The sequence below is a fragment of the Macrobrachium nipponense genome, chromosome 12 (genome assembly GCF_015104395.2).
Source record: "Macrobrachium nipponense isolate FS-2020 chromosome 12, ASM1510439v2, whole genome shotgun sequence".
NCBI lineage: Eukaryota > Metazoa > Arthropoda > Malacostraca > Decapoda > Palaemonidae > Macrobrachium > Macrobrachium nipponense.
In genome coordinates, this window is record NC_087205.1 from 44,636,782 (window position 1) to 44,657,126 (window position 20,345).

General features: G+C 39.1%; 1 protein-coding gene across 8 annotated transcripts in view; it reads right to left on the reverse strand.

Moving 5' to 3' along the window:
• LOC135224510 (myb-like protein P) overlaps window positions 1-20,345 on the reverse strand; it is an 871,197-nt gene that overhangs the window by 77,745 nt on the left and 773,107 nt on the right. For all 8 annotated transcript variants that reach the window (XM_064263552.1, XM_064263551.1, XM_064263553.1 and 5 more), the window contains one exon: window positions 12,030-12,206. In XM_064263552.1, coding sequence (XP_064119622.1) covers window positions 12,030-12,206 — 177 coding nt within the window. The remainder of the gene's footprint in view (window positions 1-12,029; window positions 12,207-20,345) is intronic.

The following is a 20,345-nucleotide window of genomic DNA, read 5'->3' on the forward strand; positions in this document are numbered from 1 at the left end:
TACGAAGAATATAAAGGAACAGTATTAAATATGGTACCGTCCAACTTTCTCTCCCTCCCTCCCTTCCTCCCTACCTCCTCTGCACACACTTCTGCTAGTTGCTATCGTCTGGCTTAACGTAAGAACTCATAATAAAACCACATTTTATTTCATATCACAGTAATCATTTATTGCATATATTTTGTGCATGTCAGTTACTTCATATGGGAAAAATTGAATTGAGATACTAGCAAATTGACTTGTGAGCTTGGTCCAGGAACAAATTATACTCATATCTCACGGTATTACTGTATGTAAATATTGCATGTACTATTTCTCTTTTCTTTCTTTTAGTAGTCTTCTCAACCAGTTTTTATGAAATTCTTTATTCCGTTTTGTTTTCTTTGTTCTAAAATTCCTTTTCACGAACAAACAGTGATTTTTATTTGGACTCAAAAATGATAATAAATGCTTACTTATAGAGTTTGAACACTAAATACTATGACGCTAATCATGCTCCCTAAGAATTAAGCTAACTTTTAAATGAAAGTAAAGTTACTGTCATTTAATTTAAAAGTTAGCTTAATATATTACCCTTAAAAAAAGAAATAAATAGTCGATGTAAAAATATAGGAGAGTGGGAAGGTAACATACACATACTTTATCTCTCTTTCCCCCCACTGACCGGTCTATTATTTTTAGAAGTCTTTTAAACCTCTTATAAGAAATTCTTTATTCTGGCTCTTTTCCTTGATCCTGAAATTCCTTTTCATGAACAAATAATGCTTTTTACTTGGACTAATACAACTCTTGATTATGTGCCTATGCTTTAGAATGGCACATATACAGTTCTGGAAGGTGAAGGTAAAATTAGATAAGGTGAAGGTAAAATTAGATAAATTGGAGAGAGAGAGAGAGAGAGAGAGAGAGAGAGAGAGAGAGAGAGAGAGAGAGAAATGAGTTGTCCTTATATAAGAGTGTGAATGTATTTATGAATTATTAGAGACAAATGTGCGTGCGCACACACAAACACACACAGAATTACTTAAAAATCGTTGGCTGCTAGTTGGCAACACTCTCCCTACCTGTCACATTAACACATTTGACAGCCCTGGCTTTGAGTTTCTCTGGAAGTTAAAAACTAAAGATGAGGGGAAAGAACATTTTCATACACATTATGTAATTATTATTATTATTAATTTTTTTTTTTTTTTTTTTTTTTTTTTTTTTTTTTTTTTTTTTTTTTTTTTTTTTGTTTTTTTTTTTTTTTTTTTTTTTTTTTTTTTTTTTTGTCTATCACAGTCCTCCAATTCGACTGGGGGGTATTTATAGTGTGGGGTTCAGGGTTGAACCCTCCCTCCTTAGGAGTCCATCACTTTTTATTACTATGTGCGCCGTTTCTAGTCTTTTCTGGTTGGTTCCAAAAAGTTTGTTCTGTTGGTATCCCTTATTCCTGTTCATGTACCATTGGATCTTATGTGCTTTGTTTGCTTTTCCAGGTTCCTTTTCCAAGGTGAATGCGGTTTTGGTTTCTGTTGGGTTGGTTGTGCTGGTGGTGTTGGTATTCGTATCCCCATGAGTTCTGCTACTAGTCTTGCTCCTAAATATGCCAGGTTATTTGTTTCTGGATATGGGTAGTGTGTATTATTCTCATTATTTCATTGACCTCACTTGTTTTCTGCCTCAATTTCTTTGTGTTGTAGGCTTTCATGGAGGGGATCTTTGTTCTCTCTGTATCTGGCTTCATTCATTGTCTTATTTTTTCTACCCATTCCATCCTTTCTGTTATTTTGTTGGTGTTTCTTCGTGGTGTTGTTGTTTGATACCTCATCATCTCTGTCATCTCTGTGGTATCATCTCTCAGTTCGTCATCTTGTAATTTGTTGCCGTGTCATTTCCCTTTCCAGTTCCTCTTTTTCTGTTGGTGAGAGCCAGTTCTTTTTCTTTAAGTTCCTTACTTGGTCTGCCAGCCTCTGCTCTGTTTGGGGGGAGTTATTCCTCTCATTCCAGATGGTGACCAACCTTCTTCTATATCCTCTCTCCGTTGGGTTGCTTCTGATGTAGCATCTCCATATTTCCTTAATTTCTTCTCTTGCCCATTTCTTCTTCTGGTTTGCTTCTGTAGATCCTGTCTCCGGTTGTTCGTTACTGTCGTTGTGTTGGTCAGTTGCTGGATGACGACCTCCTACCTGACCACCTTCCCCTTCCATTGGGCTGCATACCTATCTGCAGGACGAAGCTCCTCTGTTGCCAGAGGTTCCATTTACATCGTTGTCATTTAACCCTTGATTTCTTTCCATCATTGCTACTATTTAACCCATAGCTGGACCCTACCCCATTAGGGAATAAGTAATCATTTAAAGCCAAGTAGACTGAGGAAATTATGGTAAAGATCCTTTCCCAAGGAATCAACGCTGAGATGAGCGGTCACCAATCCAACGACTGATCAGCCCCAATGTTGCTTAACCAGTCCATTGACAACCTAATCCACTCTGCCACAGCGCCACATTATGATAATAATAATAATGATAATGATTATTATTATTATTATTATTATTATTATTATTATTACTATAGTAGATTCACATCAACCGTGCAATTTATGTCTAGGCCAGTCCCTTACGATGCTCCTGATTGGCTGTTGATAAGCCAGTCACAGGGCTGGGCAGTCAATCTCTCTCGATAGTTCACATGGGTAGGATCTATGTTCCACCTCTCCTGAGGATTATGTCTTTCAAATAGTATCCCTCAGGAGAGGTGGAACATATGTCCTGCATATGTAAACTCTCGAGAGAGACTGAGAGTTTCCAGTCTTGTGATTGGCTTCTCAACAGCCAATCAGGAGCGTCGTAAGGAACTGGCCTAGACATCAAATGCACGGTTGATGTGAATTTACTATAGTACACTGGACCCTCGCATTTGCGGGGGATGCGTGCCAGACCCCCGGCAATTCGCTAAAACCCGCGAATTCTTAGAACCCCAACAAAAATGCTTAAAACTGCATATTTTGTTAGTTAAAACTAGAGGAAAACCCACTAAAAATTTTAATACCTGGTTTTTTAATAGCTTTATCACAAAAAGTCCATTTTATGATGAAATTGATATGAAAATATGGTAATTTGTGGATATTTCTCATAGAAAAATATCACGAATAGGTGAATTTCCCACAAATAAGTCCCATAGAGGAGTCCACAAATACGGGGGTTGACTGTATTAGTATTATTATTATAATTACTTTAAAATATTGATAAACATACACATAAAAATTCTCTCATGTCAGTAAGAGTGAAATGGAAAGGTTATTTTATTCCTTTAAAATACTATTGCATACAAATTTTGTAATTAAGAGATATTATTATTATTATTATTATTATTATTATTATTATTATTATTATTGCTAATACTACTATTTGAAATATTAATAATCAGAGTACGTATATGCATGTACCATAAAAACTCTCTCATCTCAATAAAAGACAGAGAGAGAGAGAGAGAGAGAGAGAGAGAGAGGGGGGGGGGGGGGGGAGAGAGAGAGAGAGAGAGAGAGAGAGAGAGAGAGAGAGAGTTATTATTATTATTATTTAATGTTAATTTACACATAGGCTTGAAAAATGATATTGTTATGATACAATAAAGTTTGTTCTTACTTACCTGGCAGATATATATATAGCTGTATTTTCTGAAGTCAGACAGAATTTCAAAAACTTCCGGCACACGCAGTGGTCGGCCAGGTGGTTAGTACCCATTCCCGCCGCTGGGAGGCGGGTATCAGGAACCATTCCCATTTTCTATTCATAATTTTTATTTCCACTGTCCCCTGAGGGGAGGTGGGTGGGTACTTGATTATATATATCTGCCAGGTAAGTATGAACAAACTTTATTGTATCATAACAATATCATTTTGTTCATGAAACTTACCTGTCAGATATATATATAGCTGAATCCCACCTTTGGAGGTGGGAAGGGACAGAATAACAGGATTTTGGGAAACAAATGCATGCAGATGATTTACATCTTGGTTCCACCTGTTAGCATAGCTGACTTCGTGATTACTGTCACCCAAGTCTGCTTCTGCTTTACTAGAGTTGCCAGCGAGGTAGAGACCTATAAAGCTGGTGCACTCCAGATGATCTGTCAACGGGGGCGTGACCACAATGTGGCTAGACCATATTGACCATACCATGAGGGCTAAGAAGTAAAATATATATATATATATATATATCACCACCTGACCAACCTAGCCAAAGTTAAGGTGTTTTAACTAAGGCTTAAGAGTTAAGAAGTCGCCATTGGCGGCGACTCAATAACTAAATTAAGAGCTCTTCCTAACCATTTTCTACAGGATAGGATGAGTGGTACTTCTTGCCCCCAAGATTGTGTCTGCAGACACGTATGGCCCTAGCGAGCAGATCTCATATGCCGTCTTCACATCCCGCAGGAAGTGTGAAGCGAACAGAGAGTTGCTTCGCTAAAACGTTGTACTCGGTAAGTTACTGAGTGCCATGCTCTGTTGAAATGCTTCCGAGGCCACGCCCTCACCTCGTGAGCATTCAGATCAAAAGATTTCAAATCTTTGTGCAAACACAATGAAGGAGCCTTTTTGAAAGAACTCCTTAACACTAAAGCCAGGGTGTTCTTTGATATGGGCAAGTCTGGTCTTTTTCGGAACACTGCAGACTGTCTGAAGGACTTCGACTTTCTTTAGTTTTATGTAGATAAAACTTGAGAGACCCGACAGGGCACAGGACTCTCTCTGGCTCTTGCCCAATAACTTTTGCCATCCCTTGATTCCAAGCTCCTGGACCAAGGACTAGACGGGTTTCCATTCTTAGGCCACAACGGAAGATTTAGCGAACACACCGCATTGTGTTCCCTAAAGCCAAAACTTCTGACGATGGCTTAAAACCTCACTAACCCTCTTTGTCGTATCTAGAGTGGTTAGAAAATAGGCCTTTCTGGTCACGTGCAATAAGTTAACCAAAAGGAGAGGTTCGAAATGCTTTGACATCAAGAACTTCAGACTACGTCTAAGTTCCATATAGAAAGCTTCGATCTGGACATGCACAGTCAGTCCGTCTGTACTAAAGTCAGGTGACCGACCAGTTGACCAGTCACACGAATCAAGGACAGCAAAGCTGTACCCCACCCTAAGACCATAGGCACTTATTCTTCGCTGAAGGATAGTGTCTGGACTGCCTGGGCGATTCAAGCTAAGCAAACCTTGGGGGGTGTATCAACGCAACCCAACGTCGTTAGCGAATCAACTCCTGAGCAACTCCTGACTCGAGCTTCTGGTGCCAGGAGAAAGGAGCGAGGAGCAAAAGGCGATTCAGTCCTGAAGGACAAATGCCTGACAGTCCAACCTGGTCTCATGTTAAACAATCATCGGGGGTGTATTAACGCAACCGACTTCGTCAACAAGAAACTCAGGGCTACTATATGTCGCCTGATCTCGCACGAGTGTCTGACTCCGAGAAAACAGGTGAGACAAAAAGTAGATGGTGAGCGAGTTTCGAGATTCCACAGAACTCAAAGATCGTGAAGGGCTTTGTTGTTTGACAAAAGCAAATCTCTGAGCCCAAAGGCCGTCAACAACATATTTGCGTATTCTTTAATAGTTGTGACTGCCAGCTTATCCCATTCTTCAAACGGAAAGGGAAGACGGTAATCTTATGCTGTCAACATTTCGATAGTCTGAACGTGGTCAGACTCAGAGCGGAGAGGTTATAGGTACCTTTCGTGTTAGAGTAGACCGACTCTCTCGGAAAAGGTCCTTGGAAAGTGAACTAGGAGGACATGACCTCCTGTGTAATCTAGGATCTTGAAGGCCAACATGGGGCGATCAGCGTCATTGTCGCTCCCTGTGACGTCATAAATCATCTTATACATTTTCCTAAGTCGGTTTGAAAAAGGGGAAAAGAGACTAAACATCCATCCCCATTCAATATCATAGGATGGCGTTTAATGGTACCGCTCCCGGATCAAGAATAAGGGAGCAGAGAAGAAGAAGCCTATTCGTCCACAACATAGCGAAGAGATGAATGAAAGGACGTCCCTAAAGTCTCCACAACTCTCAACATACTTCTAAAGAAAGATTCCACTCGGAAGTCAGTAGTTGCTGCCGTCGATCGAGACGATTCATACGGACTTTTGCAATCCTGTAACGAACCTCTAGAGGATCGTTACATTCTATGCCTGTTGTTATAATAGACTCTTTCTCGTAAACCCGAACAGGGACCGAGAGAAGATACTTCCTAAGATATGAGAGAGCTGTGGAAGATCAGAGTTGATATGGACCACTGGTTCCCAAAAACTCGCGTTTCGAGGACTGGAGGGACGACCGAATTGCTTCCATTCTTTCAGATTATGATCCAGGACATCTGAAACCCTCTCCAGATGTCCGGCACCTTCTTTCTATCACCTCAGGTGATACTTGACGCACTGAGAGATGTTCAGAATCATTCCTAGATCTTGAATAAAATTTCAGTTTCCCGGTAGGAAAAACATGTAGAGATCTGAATTGCAGTCTATTCAGGGAAACAAACTTCTTTAGGAAGGAAATGGTCCCCAGCAAGCTCATCCATTCCCTCACACAGTATGTTTACTTCCCTAATAAGGCTGCGCTTTGCCTAAGCAGGAGAGCATATAATAGTGCAATGTTGCGGTAGACTCGTAGTCCTATACCGTGCGGTAACGAGCACCGAAAGGAGTAAGAGATATCTCTGTTGAACATAGTAAGGCAAAACGAATGCAATGTTTATTCATTCATGTAAGAAATCCCCTCAATCTTAGGCTAAAGTCCGTGATTGTAGGGCAGAGATACAGTTAGTCAGTCAATCCCGCAGGAGATACATAACCACCAGCACAGAAATACTGTTAGTCAGTCAATCCCGCAGGAGAGAGAGACGTAACCTACCGCGCATGACAGCGCACGAGCTGGTACTGGCTCGGTTGGACTGGAGGACAGTCACAGCAGCAGCTTACGATCGTCGTCTCTTAACTTTATGCCTGGGTTGCATGCTACCCTATTCTACGAAGAAATAGGTCCGTTATTTTTGAGCAGAAAGAGACTCTCAAGCTGGTATATTTAAGAGAAACAGAAAACGCTAAATATATAGAAGGCGTTTGAAGCCTCGTCATAACACTACCATACAACGGTAAAAGATAAATCGGAAACTCCTGGAAGGCTGCAGGGAGTAACGATTAAATGTCCTTAAAATAACAGACAATAGACCTCTCGGTTACCATCTGAAGAGGTAACTACAGCAAGCGTATATTGACCTTGAACCAACCAGTAGTAAATAACGCAAGGCAAAATATGATATTATATTACAATAAAGTTTGTTCATACTTACCTGGCAGACATATATATAGCTGAATTCGGAAATACAGCTACATACATATCTGACAGGCAAGTTTCATGAACAAAACTTAGAGAATCGAAGCAGACAGCTCAAGCTTCTTATGTTATTGGATATAAGCGTTCATTGACGTAGTCTACAAGTCTATTTCTTGTACGAGTCTGCGAATGATGAATGAGAGCTCTTCCGAATCTTGTCAATAAGAGCTTATCCGCTTACGCAATATAAAGTTAATGAGATGTTTGTCAATGAGAACTAACCCATTTACGGGACAAAAGAGATATTTTGTCAATGAGGGGATACCCACTTACTTGACAAAACGATAGTATATTGTCAATGGGGGAAAGTCACTGAATTGACAAAACGTAATCCAGGAAGTCGAGCATTTTATTTTTCCGATTCCCGTCTCAAACGAGGAAGGGGCAAGAATCCTGTTAAAGAGACTGGGCTTACGGCAGGTAGAATGACGATGTTCAATTCGGCAGCGTAGTCCCGACAAGGAACTAACAAAATCTATCATCTGAAAAACCCTTTCAGATGGGCTAAAAAGCTTGCAAAATTATCCTGGGAAGAGGAAGAAACTCTCCAACCAGCTTCCTCTCCCGTATCACAACTAATGCCTGCTAAAGCTTAAAATTTATTGGCAGTATGGCAAAGGAAGTCCTGTCTTGCGCTTTCCTGAAGAGCATCCTTTTGATGAGTGCCTTTGCAAGAATCCTACTGAACGTTGCCGAGAGTCCTGACGTGCAGGACGTCGAGCTTTTACATAACCCGTAACTGCCTTATCGCAAAGTCTTGACTGCGGTAGAGCAAACGAGATCTTCCCTTGAGCTTTCCTTAACTCCATCCACCTTTGCAAAAAGCAATATAATATTGACAGAGACCTCTAGAATTCACGAAACCCGAGGTCTTGCTGGGTTTCGAAGACGAAGTTGTCTGTTCACTTTAAGCTTCCTCCGAAGCACTGCTTACTTCACATTCTTTGCATGTGAGGTATAAGGTATCACCGAAGGTAGAGGTAGAAATTCTTGAGGCCCAAATCGTAAACAAGAGCTTGAAGAGTTCAACAGAAACGTTCAGCCAGGCGACACACCTGGCGTGCGCTGGTGTGCGCTCGGCGTCCACTGGCGAGCATGCTCAGCGTCCACTGGCGCGCGCGCTCGGCGTCCACTGGTGCGTGCTTGGCGTGCACCCGCATGCGCCTGGCGTCCATCCGAGCATCCCGTCCAAGCCGAGCGTCAAAGGAAGCGTGCAGAAAAGCGTCACGCTCCTGACAGGCGTCAAAACAAGAGAGAGAAACTGCCTTCAGGGAAGAGCGAGATACATCTCGGAGAGAAATCCGACTGCACAAAGCAGTCTCAGGAGAAGGGTTGATCGTGTGAGAATACGAGGGGCGAAGAAACGCCTTCTTATTCTCACAGTAACAAAGCTCGGATGTCCGCTCTCAAAAGCGTCCGGCTACTAAGACTTCTTTTTTGTATTTCTCAGTGGAAAGACGTACACGTAATCAGGCGATGTTCGCCTTCTTACTTCTCACTGAAACGCATAACGAGAGAGAGAGAGAGGACATGAAGCGTCCTCTTCTATAAAGCTTCTATTTAGAGGGCGCGAGTCCTTCTGAAAGCTCCAACCCCTGCGCGGGGAGGACGCTTCGGAGGACAAGAAGCAATCCTTCAGGATTCGTGCACGTGCACGCACTTTGGCAGCCTGGGAGTATCTTCAGGTCTGCCGAAGGCACGTCAGATCGGTGGGGGTTCCTCGTAACCCTCCTTCGGCTTTCGACATGCTCTCTCCCTGTTCCTGGGAGTCAAGCAGAGGTCCCGGCCTAGAGGCGAAATAGGGCCGATCTGACGCACCCTCCACTACAAAGGGGCACTGTCACTGCACTTAGCCACTTCACTATTGCTCTCTAAAGCAAGCACTTTCGATTCTAAGTTACGAATCGAAAGAGTATTAGAGAAAGGGCAATAACCTCTACAGACACTGTTTTAGGGCCCGAAGGCAACATTACAGGGTTAGTAGCAGCAATGACAGAAGTAGCACTCTTCACAACAATGAAGGAGAGCGATCACCTCTCGCAGACATATTCATAACTCGTAGGCCATACTACAGGGTTAGGCAAAATAAAGTCTACAGGAAGGTTAGCAGGTTCACTACCCTGACTTTTGTAGACTGATTAATTGCGTACATACGAATCATACATCTTCCTTACGGAATTAGACATGTTTACTGATTAATTGCGTACATACGAATCATACATCTTCCTTACGGAATTAGACATGTTTACTGATTAATTGCGTACATACGAATCATACGTCTTCCTTACGGAATTAGACAAAGTCTCACACTCCTTACAAGACAAATCTCAACAAAGAAGCAAGACCCATACCCCTCGTGCATATCAAGTGCGGATCTACCGAAGCTTTCGGTAGCCACACCCTATCTTTGCAGACAACACCCTCTGAAACTAGCCTAACTAGATTCAGATATCTTATGCAAAAATGAATCAAATTCAAGATAGCGTATGCCTAGCCACAAATCCAAGTAAATAAATTAAGAGACAATTAGGATACTTAGCGGCAATGAAGTTTCCAAAATCCTAAGACGGAGGTACTGAAAACAGGTGCTTCCAGCACCGGCGACAGAAAAATTATGAATAGAAAATAGGAATGGTTCCTGATACCCGCCTCCCAGCGGCGGGAATGGGTACTAACCACCTGGCCGACCACTGCGTGTGCCGGAAGTTTTTGAAATTCTGTCGGACTTCAGAAAATACAGCTATATATATATCTGACAGGTAAGTTTCATGAACAAACCAATAAATAAAAAAAATTAAAAAAACACTTTTACAAGGACTTCCGAAAACTAGAAAATGTTTTTGCATTTGCGTGTCTGTGAAAAACTCACTCGTGATAATTGGTTAGGTTCCAATGAAAAGTCTGCACTATTGTTAATTTGCATAACTCGAATCGTGTAGGACTGATGAGGTATTACTGTATACATTTTTTTGATGGACTGACACACCCTCTCTGAAAAGCTAAAGCAGTAAACGACATTTGTACTCTTTTCCTTGTTTGGGTTCAGGGTGGTATTGCTTCTCATTATGAGAGAACCTGTCAAACTGAGTTTGCAATAAATGCATACATCAACCTGTTTGAAGAGGTTTTAGATGCTATTCCTCTCTTGATAATGCTTGCGGTAATTGCTTTTTTCTCTTCCTCAAATCTATCATTGTACAGGCAGTCCCTGGTTATCGGCAGCTTTGGTTATTCGCGATCCAGTTTTATGGCATTTGTCTAGCACCAATTTCTGGTTATCGACACCGAACTCCAATCAGCCCAACTTTCGGTTATCCGGGATTTTCACTTATCAATAACCGGAAACTGCCTGTATTCGGTTTTAAGATAAATGATGATGTTTTTATCGTCATTAACTGTTTTTCTGGTTTCATTGGTGTAGAACTGTTCGATTCTTCTTATTACTCTTCCTCAATCAGTTTATCTTGAAATCCATTATTTGTAAAGACCTGTTTGGCACTCAATTTCCAAGTGGGCCTTGCACCAAGTGGAACAGTGGATTATAGCTTTCTTCATGTGGGCACCTGCTACAGATTGTTTGTAAGTTGATGGGCACTCCCCATTGCCATTAAGGCACTGCCCCGCATTTGTTGCTTTAATGTAGACTTTGGTGTCAAACTTCTGCTTTGTTTGTGTATTGCTGATGTCTAGGAAAGGGGTTTTCCTCACTGAATTCTACTGTGAAATTTAGGGGGAATTGTTTTTACATACTTTGGCTAATTTTGTGGCGTAATTTTTATCCTTTACTGTCATGAAAATATAATCAATGTACCTCGCATAGTTAGGAAAAAGGACTCCAAATGGGGACTCCACTGCTATATCGTCGCACTGCCTAGATAAGTAACCTTCATGTGAGAGGAAATGGGCCTCTTTAGTGCAAGGGTTCCTTTACTGGCAGGGTGCTGATAAGCTAAAACCGCCACTAACCAAAACTCAGCGATTTATGGCATTTATGGTGCTGATATCAGTTAATGGTGCAGAAAATCGGTTAATGAGGCCTCTGTTAGGTATGTTATATATAGTACCATAAACTCTTATTGATAACTGGAAATCGGCACATTATGGCGCTAGACAAGCCTCATAAACCCGGACCATCATTAACTGATCCACCGATAAACCAGGGACTGCCTATATCCTGTTGAGCCAAAGATGGTTTGAATAATCGGTAGTTATTAACTTATTCTACAGGGTCAAAAGAGTATGAAATATCTTAAGTTTCATATAAATCCTGAGATACTGGGAGAGTTCACTGTACAGTCACTACAGGACACTGCAGTCCTACTGATCATGTAAGGTTGTATTGTCACCATGATTGAGTAACAATGCAAAACTTCAAATCCACTGGACGAAGGGAATAGGTTGAAAATTGATTTACAAGTTTCACACAAACAGGAAGACAGATGCAAAAGTCGAGATAAATGAAAGCATGTAAATACAAGACAATGTATATGGACTGGACTGACAGGTATGCACAACAGATTAGTGAGCAAAGTCCTTATTGACATGCAAACCACTTTCTGGTATCATTCATTCCAGTATCTACTACTATATATCTTTACTGATGAATGAAAAATTCTTAAATATTTATCCAAACACCTAGGTGCCACCCTACCTGGTTTATGGTGATGGTGCAGGGAGGTGGCAGGAGAATTATTGTTGAGCAGGAGTTGTTGGAGGGTACCAGTAGGATTGGCATTGGACATTCGATGGTGAGGTGGCCCAAGGTTACCTGCTGGGGTTGATGGACTTCTCATCAGCTGCTGACCCAATGCAGCCTGTGCTTGGATTGCTACCAACAAAAAGGAAAATGATCTATAAAACACATTCAAAGGCTTAATTATACTCTGGATACCAGTTCTTCTCTGATATTCATGACTACCTTAATGTTGCTTAACCCTTACTGGATGGATAAATATATCTATATGCAGCTCCACAGGCCAGGTAAACTTTGAGGTCCGCCAATTTACAAAGAAACACATTGGAAAGAGGAAAATAGCAAATGTACATGGTGAAAGAAAAAAAATTCTAAATAATTTTCTTCCACGAGAAGTTGAAAATGACCATTTACAACCCCTTGTGGTGCCTCTTTTACAAGACTATCGTAAATTTTACCAACTTATATATGTTTTTTCTAATGAATAAATTTATTTTATATTGTAAATTATAATTACTGCTCACAAAATATCAAAACAGATAAGAAATAATAGTAACAAATTCTTGGCATATTTGTTGAAAAATATTTACGTAAATTTACCAAGAACGAAGATTCAGTAATTTTTTTTTTACTTTTATATGTTTTTTTCTAATACTACTTAGCAATTTTCTTTGTAAAATTACATTTGCAACCGTCATACTATCGTAAAAGACAAGAACAAAAAACAACAGCAACACCTTGGTATATTTACGAGCAAATTTACAAAAGGACGTCACGTGAGAGAGACGCAGAACATTCCCCCCTTCAAGTCACAAGCACTACTGAAGTCCTGAGATGCCCAACCTCATGATCTTAAGTCAGTATAAAAGTTTCCATAAGTAAATTTACGGGGTATAAACGTATTGGCACCTCTTTCCCGTCCGATTCTTTCAAAATTGATGGCACATAATTGTAATTTTACAAAGAAAATTGCAAAGAAATATTAGAAAAAACATATAAAAGTAAAAAAAAAAAAAAAAAAAAATTACTGAATCTTCGTTCTTGGTAAATTTACGTAAATATTTTTCAACAAATATGCTAAGAATTTGTTACTGCTTTTATTTCTTATCTGTTTTGATATTGTGTGAGCAGTAATTATAATTTTACAAAATAAAGTAAATTAATTTAACTACAGGATCAATCAGTCCACCACCCAAAACCTGTTATTACAACTCCCAAGGATCAATGTGTCCATTAAGGGTTAAATCAACTTACTTCTAAGGTTATGAACTTACAACCTTTAGATCTACTATGCTATCAAGACATCAACAAATTTTGTTTGAATGACTGCATTCTTAACCTTGTACACTATAACATTTAGTACACCATAAATAAAAAAGGATATAAATCACAAAGAAATAATGTTCCACTAAAATCTATTTTTATTCTGAATTTTTATTAAACCCCAAAATTTATCAAAAACATAAAACACTAATAAATTATACAACTTTCAATTAAAAAGTTTTAATGATTTATTTACAGTAAATAATCTCTATGTTCCACTTCCTACATACATAGGTACCTAGACCAGGTATATTAACATTCATCACATGATTATGTTTATAAGGTTCGGCCTGTAAGCATAATTTTTATAGAGGGTTCATAATGGCAGACTGGAAATTAAAGTACAGCTTTAATGATACCAATCTTCCACCCAATTAAGGTCATATACTTGGGGTGCATTAGAGCCAGATAATTAATGAGCTTATTTAAAAGCCATGATTACAAGTGATACCATATGACTGCACAGGATTTTGTTCAAAATTCACCAACTGACAACATAACATACGATTTCGATGTTAAAACACATTTCATAATTAAGGCCAAAGTATGTTTCATAAGAGTAAAAACAAATATATATAATATATATATATATATATGATATATATATATAATATATATAATAGTATATAATCATAGACAATACATACATACAATACATACATACCATACATAAACATACATACTACATACATACATTACTACACACACACACACTACACAGCACACACACACACACCACACACATATATATATATATATATATAGATATATATATATATATATATATATATATATATATATATATATATATATATACATACATACATATATATACACATATACATATATATATATATATATTATATATATATATATTTATATATATATATAGATTTTTTATATATATATATATATATATTATATATATATATATGTGTGTGTGTGTGTGTGTGTCTTTTTACTGTAATACAACAGTGTAATATAATGATATAAGGCCCATAAAACACTATTTTAACATTGCAACCATATATTTCGCATACTTCCTTCTGTGCTCCTAATCACTGCTGAAATATGGACATACGATGCCTTACAAGAGCATATATACAAAGCATATGCAGGTGTGGCAGTAAGTCTGTTGGTGACCCAGGAAGGGTGGAAATTAAACTATTCCCTGGTGATTTTTGGCCTCATTAACTCACGTCTGGCGACTCGTCCGGTGGTCAGATGTTCTTGGATATCTGCTTGAGGAGCGAAAGGATTAGTTCATCAATGTCATCTAATTTCTAGTGTCCTCCTGACTGGTTCATATTGTTGGTTTGAGTGATAGCAGACTCCAGCCTTTTCCTTTTGTACAGACAGCTACTTTGTCCCTAATATGTAGGGAAATCCCCGAGTTCTCTGATGCATATTGCACAATCTTTTGTGTTTTGCTAATCTTTGTGAGATGGATCTACCGGTTTCCTCAACATAAATCTCATCACAATTGCTACACGGTATCTTGTAAACTTCGGTTCCTTCTCCTCTTTTATTTAGGTATAAGTTAATGAGTGAACTCCCGATGGATTTGGGATAATGGAAAATAAAAGGATTATTAGACCTGAGGTATACTCTGTGGCTTTTTGGATTTTTTCATCGTATGGAATTTTTATTTTATTGCTTTAGTCAATTTGTCTATTTTGAGTGGGTCCTCTATAGTATATTGTATTCACTTTATTTATAGCCTTCTTGATAATGTATGGTGGGTAGAGCAGTTGCATTAGATGTTGGCGGATCGTGTTGTATTCTCTATGTACGTACCCATTTGAACATATTCTAAGCCCCCTGAGGAATAGGTTGCACCCGACTATGATCTTTTCACGGATATATTGTGGTAACTTAGGAAGTGAATATTGAAACAGCGAAAGTGGGCTTCCTGTATACTGTGGACGCATATCTATTCTGCTCTCTTATGATTAGTAAGTCTAAGAGCAGCAATTTCCCATCCTTTTCCCATTGTTTTAAATTTTATAGTCAGAACTAGCGAATTTAGTTTATTAAAAAATTCATTGAAATCTCCCCAGCTATCATCTAGGTAAGTAAAAATATCATCTATGTATCTGAGCCAGACCATATTGCCGGGTTTGATAGAGGAAAAAATTTCTGCTTCAAAATATTCCATGTATAGGTTTGCTAGAAGGGGGGATAGGGGACTGCCCATGCTACAACCAAATTTTTGTTTGTAAAAATTACCATTGAAAGAGAACACGTTGTTAGTTACATAGAGTTTGATTAGTTTTATTGTTTTGTCAATACCAAGAAGAAAATGTTCTTCATATGGTTGTAACTTCCTCTTTAGAAAGAAAGGACAACATGTTGGCGATCGGGAATCTGGTAAATATGATTCGACGTCAAGGCTGAGCAATTTTATGTTATTTGCTAGGAAATTTAAACTGCTAAAATTTTTTATAAAATCCTCTGCATGTTTAATATGGGAGGATGAGAATGTTCCTAGAAAAGGTGATAACAGGTCTGCAAGCCATTTGGATATTTCATACATGAAAGAGCCCCTGCTAGATATTATGGGCCGTAGAGGAATCCCATCTTTATGAGTTTTGGGAGGCCATAAAAACAGGGGAAAGAAGGGTTGATTTTCTTGAGTGACTAGTAATTCTATGTTGTTCTTAATATCCCCTATGGTTCTGACTGAACTGTTAAATTGGGCACCAATGTTTGTAGTGTGATCTTTCGTTAATTTACCATAGGTCTCAGTGTCATTTAAAAGTTCATGAACTTTACTGATGTAAGTCCCCTTATCTTAATAGAACTATTTTCCCGTCTGTCCGATTTTGTGATTATGATATCCTTCCTTTTTCTTAATCATATTAACGCATTTTGGAATCTTTTCGGGAGCGAATTTTTGTTGGTTTTGCTCCAAGATATTTAACAAAATACCTTTGAGACATGCATCTTTTTTGTCATAGTTGTTTTTTGCAAAATGTTTATCAAAAGCAACTAAGAAATTAAGGTTACTCTCGGGACCTGGTTTTAGAGCAAATGAAATGCCAAGATTTATTAAGACCATCTGTTCTTATGCGGTGAGGGGATGGTTAAAGATTCAGCATATTATTGGGTAGGCCAAGATTATTCCATATGCTGTTCCTAATTAGCTTTTTTAATTTATTGCGTAAATTTCTGGAGTGGGTTTCACAGTTTTCAATAGCACAAAATAGGAAAGATATTCCTGCACAGGAGGCAAAGCAATGTGGCCGACTTGCTTCTTTTTATTCTTATCACATAGATGTCTTGATGTATGGCATGTATTCTGTCTTGGAGGAATGTGCAGATGGAGTCCAGAAATGGGTCTGTAGTTGATGTCCATCGCGTGAAGCTGTACATTTTGGGAGAAACTTGTTCTTGTGGGCATTCTTGAGGGAAACTTTTCTGGTTCTTCCTTGTATAACCCATTCACTAGCCATCCTTACAGTCTAAAGATGTGCTTGATGGCTGGGTTGAAGCCGAAAATCTGAAGTAAACTTTGATTTTCCATAATGGGCAAAAAATGAATGTCTTTTACCAGTTTAAATTTCCCAGCAAATAACATAAAATTGCTCAGCCTTGATGTCGAATCATATTTGCCAAAGTCCCGACCGCCGACGTGTTGTCGTTTCTAAAGAGGAAGTTACAACCATACGAAGAACATTTTCCTCTTGGTATTGACAAAATAATAAAACTAATCAACCTCTCTGTAACTAACAACGTATTCTCTTTCAATGGTAATTTTGATGAACAAAAATTTGGTTGTAGCATGGGCAGTCCCCTAACCTCCCTTCTAGCAAACCTATAATGGAATATTTTGAAGCAGAAATTTTTTCCTCTATCAAACCCGGCAATATGGTCTGGCTCAGATATGTAGATGAATTTTTACTTACTGAGATAATAGCTGGGGATATTTCGATGAATTTTTTAATAAACTAAATTCGCTAGTTCCAACTATAAAATTAAAAATAGAATGGGAAAAGGATAGGAAATTGCTGTTCTTAGACGTACTAATCATAAGAGAGCAGAATAGATGTGTGTTCACAGTACTCAGGAAAGCCACTTTCGCCGTTTCATATATTCACTTCCTAAGTTACCACGATGTATCCATGAAAAGATCATGGTCGGGTGCAACCTATTCCTCAGGGGGCTTGGAATATGTTCAAATGGGTACGTACATAAAGAATACAACACAATCCGCCAACATCTAATGCAACTGCTCTACCCACCATACATTATCAAGAAGGCTATAAATAAAGCGAATACAATATACTGCACAGGCCCCACTCAAAATAGATGATAGACTTCAGCAATAAAATAAAAATTCCATGGTGAAAACATCCAAAGAGCCACAGAGCACCTCAGGTCTAATAATCCTTTTATTTTCCATTATCCCAAATCCATCAGGAGTTCGCTCATTAACGTGTACCTAAACAAAAGAGGAGAAGGAACTGGAGTTTACAAGACACCATGTAGCAATTGTGATAAGATTTGCATTGGGGAAACCAGTAGATCCATCTCACAAAGATTAGCAGAACACAAAAGATCAGAGAACTCAGGGATTTTCCTACATGTTAGGGACAAAGGCCATACTGTTAACTGGAGTGGGGCGGAGCTGATTTTCAAAAGTAGCAGTCCGTTCAAAAGGAAAATGCTGGAATCTGCTATCATCAATCAAACCAACAATATGAACCTGTCAGGAGGACACTGGAAATTGGATGACATCGACGAACTAATCCTCAAGCAGCTGTCCAAGAACATCTGACCACCAGACGAGTCACCAGAAGGGAATTAATAAGGCCAAAAATCACCAGGGAATAGTCTAATTTCCACCATTCCTGGGTCACCAACAGACTTACTGCCACACCTGCATATGATTTTGTATATACAGGCAGTTCCAAGGTTACGATGGGTTCGGCTTACGACGTTCCGAGGTTAAGGCGCTTCTCAATTATATTCATCAGACATTATTTCCAGGGTTATGACGCATGTTCCAGGGTTACGACGCCTACAACGCTCATCTGGCAGATGAAAAATGACACCAAAAATGCAAAATAATCAATATTTGAAGGTTTTTCTGATGAAAAATGCAATAAGAATGCAGTTTACATAGTTTTCAATGCACCCAAAGCATTAAAAGTAAGGTTTTCTTAGGATTTTTCACGAAGTTCTGGCTTACGACGCGTCTCAAGAACGGAACCCCCGTCGTAACCCGGGGACTGCCTGTATACTCTTGTAAGGCATCGTATGTCCATATTTCACCAATGATCAGGAGCACAGAACGAAGTGCTTGAAATACATGGTTGCAACGTTAAAATAGTTTTATGGGCCTTTTATCCTCATAGGGTTTATAGTGCCATTGCCTGGTTATATATGTATGTGTGTGTGTGTGTGTGTGAGTGTGTGTGTGGGGTGGCATCCATGATCACGATTCAGTGCAATCGTTACGTAAGTCAGAATATTCAAAATCACATGACTAAATTGCAAATAAATCATAAAAAATCATCATGCCTTCACGGAACCCGCTGTCCTGTAAAATCCGTCAAATGTGGGTGGCCTAAATCATCAGTGACTTGCGTGTACAACTACATAAATACACAATCTCATCTCAACTTCCACAATGCTGCTGTAACGGTTCCTTGCAGAAGTCGTCATGGAGTCGATGACAGCTGACAATTCTTTTTTTGGTGCAATCGCCAGAGTCGAGGTCAGCTGACAATTCTTTTTTGGTGAAATCACTAATGTGTGACCCAGGCTTAACTCGGCGCTGTGACCACTGGCTCAATTAAGACTTTTTTTTTATTGTTTCTGTATTTTACTTGATTGTTTTCATTTTTGGTCATTGTTAAATTTATTGTGAAATTCCCTTTGTTTCTGTGAACTGTTCTTGCTTTTTCATACATACAATAATATTTTAACTTTCTCTTCTCCTTCTCTCCTCAATGTGTCAATGCTATAGAAATTAGAATTCCTGCCTTACTTGCATCAGGCATATAGCACAGACGAGTTGGACACAAAGCCTCGTGTTACAGTAACCAATCGGCGCCCAAGCTGTCCAGGCACAAGTGGGCAAATCACAGCGCTTCCACTGTGTGTTGTAAGCATGCCCAGCCAATCAAGAGAACGTTACTGTCTCAGGCCAACTAGTGCTCACATACAATGCAACCTTGGTATCCACATCAAAACAAACCCTACACGTGACAGCCTTAAGTTCAATATGGTTTTGCTAGCATTCTCTGCGAATCCGTTGTATTTTAATTGCAATTCATCGTCATTTTATATTATAACTGCAATTCATCGGCATTTTATAAGTGATAATAGTAAAATGAATGATCGCGATTACAGTATGTCATCTTCCTGGGATAGTGAAGATAATGTGATAAATGTTAATTTTTGAGTCTTTGAATGGCTGTAAAGAGTGAGAAAAGAAGGTGATTGGAAGAAGCACATATCGAAAAACTGCGTAATGGCGGTAGGGAATACATCAGTTATTTTACAGGGAAAAAGTGAAAGCTAGAAAAGTTGGTACTCCTGGTAATGATGGATGTTCCCAGAAAGTAGGAAGTGATCGTATTAGTCTGCCTATTTTGCAAATTCATTACTTCATTACCAGGGAGAAGGCAGTGTAAGCCTTTAGGGGTAGAGGCCCCAGTGAGATCACAAACAGTTTTTGTATATATAATGTTTGTAAGAAAGGTTTTCTTAGTATCTTCAGTGTGGGGGAGAAAAGGGTTAGAAATGTGCAGAGGAAGAGAAAAGGGTTAGAAATGTGCAGTGAGGAAGAGAAAAGGTTTAGAAATGTGCAGTGAGGAAGAGAAAAGGTTTAGAAATGTGCAGTGAGGAAGAGAAAAGGGTTAGAAATGTGCTGAAGAAAATAACCATTAGTGGCACTCCTGTCCCTGATAAAAGAAGGCCCCAATCAAGGACAAAGATCAG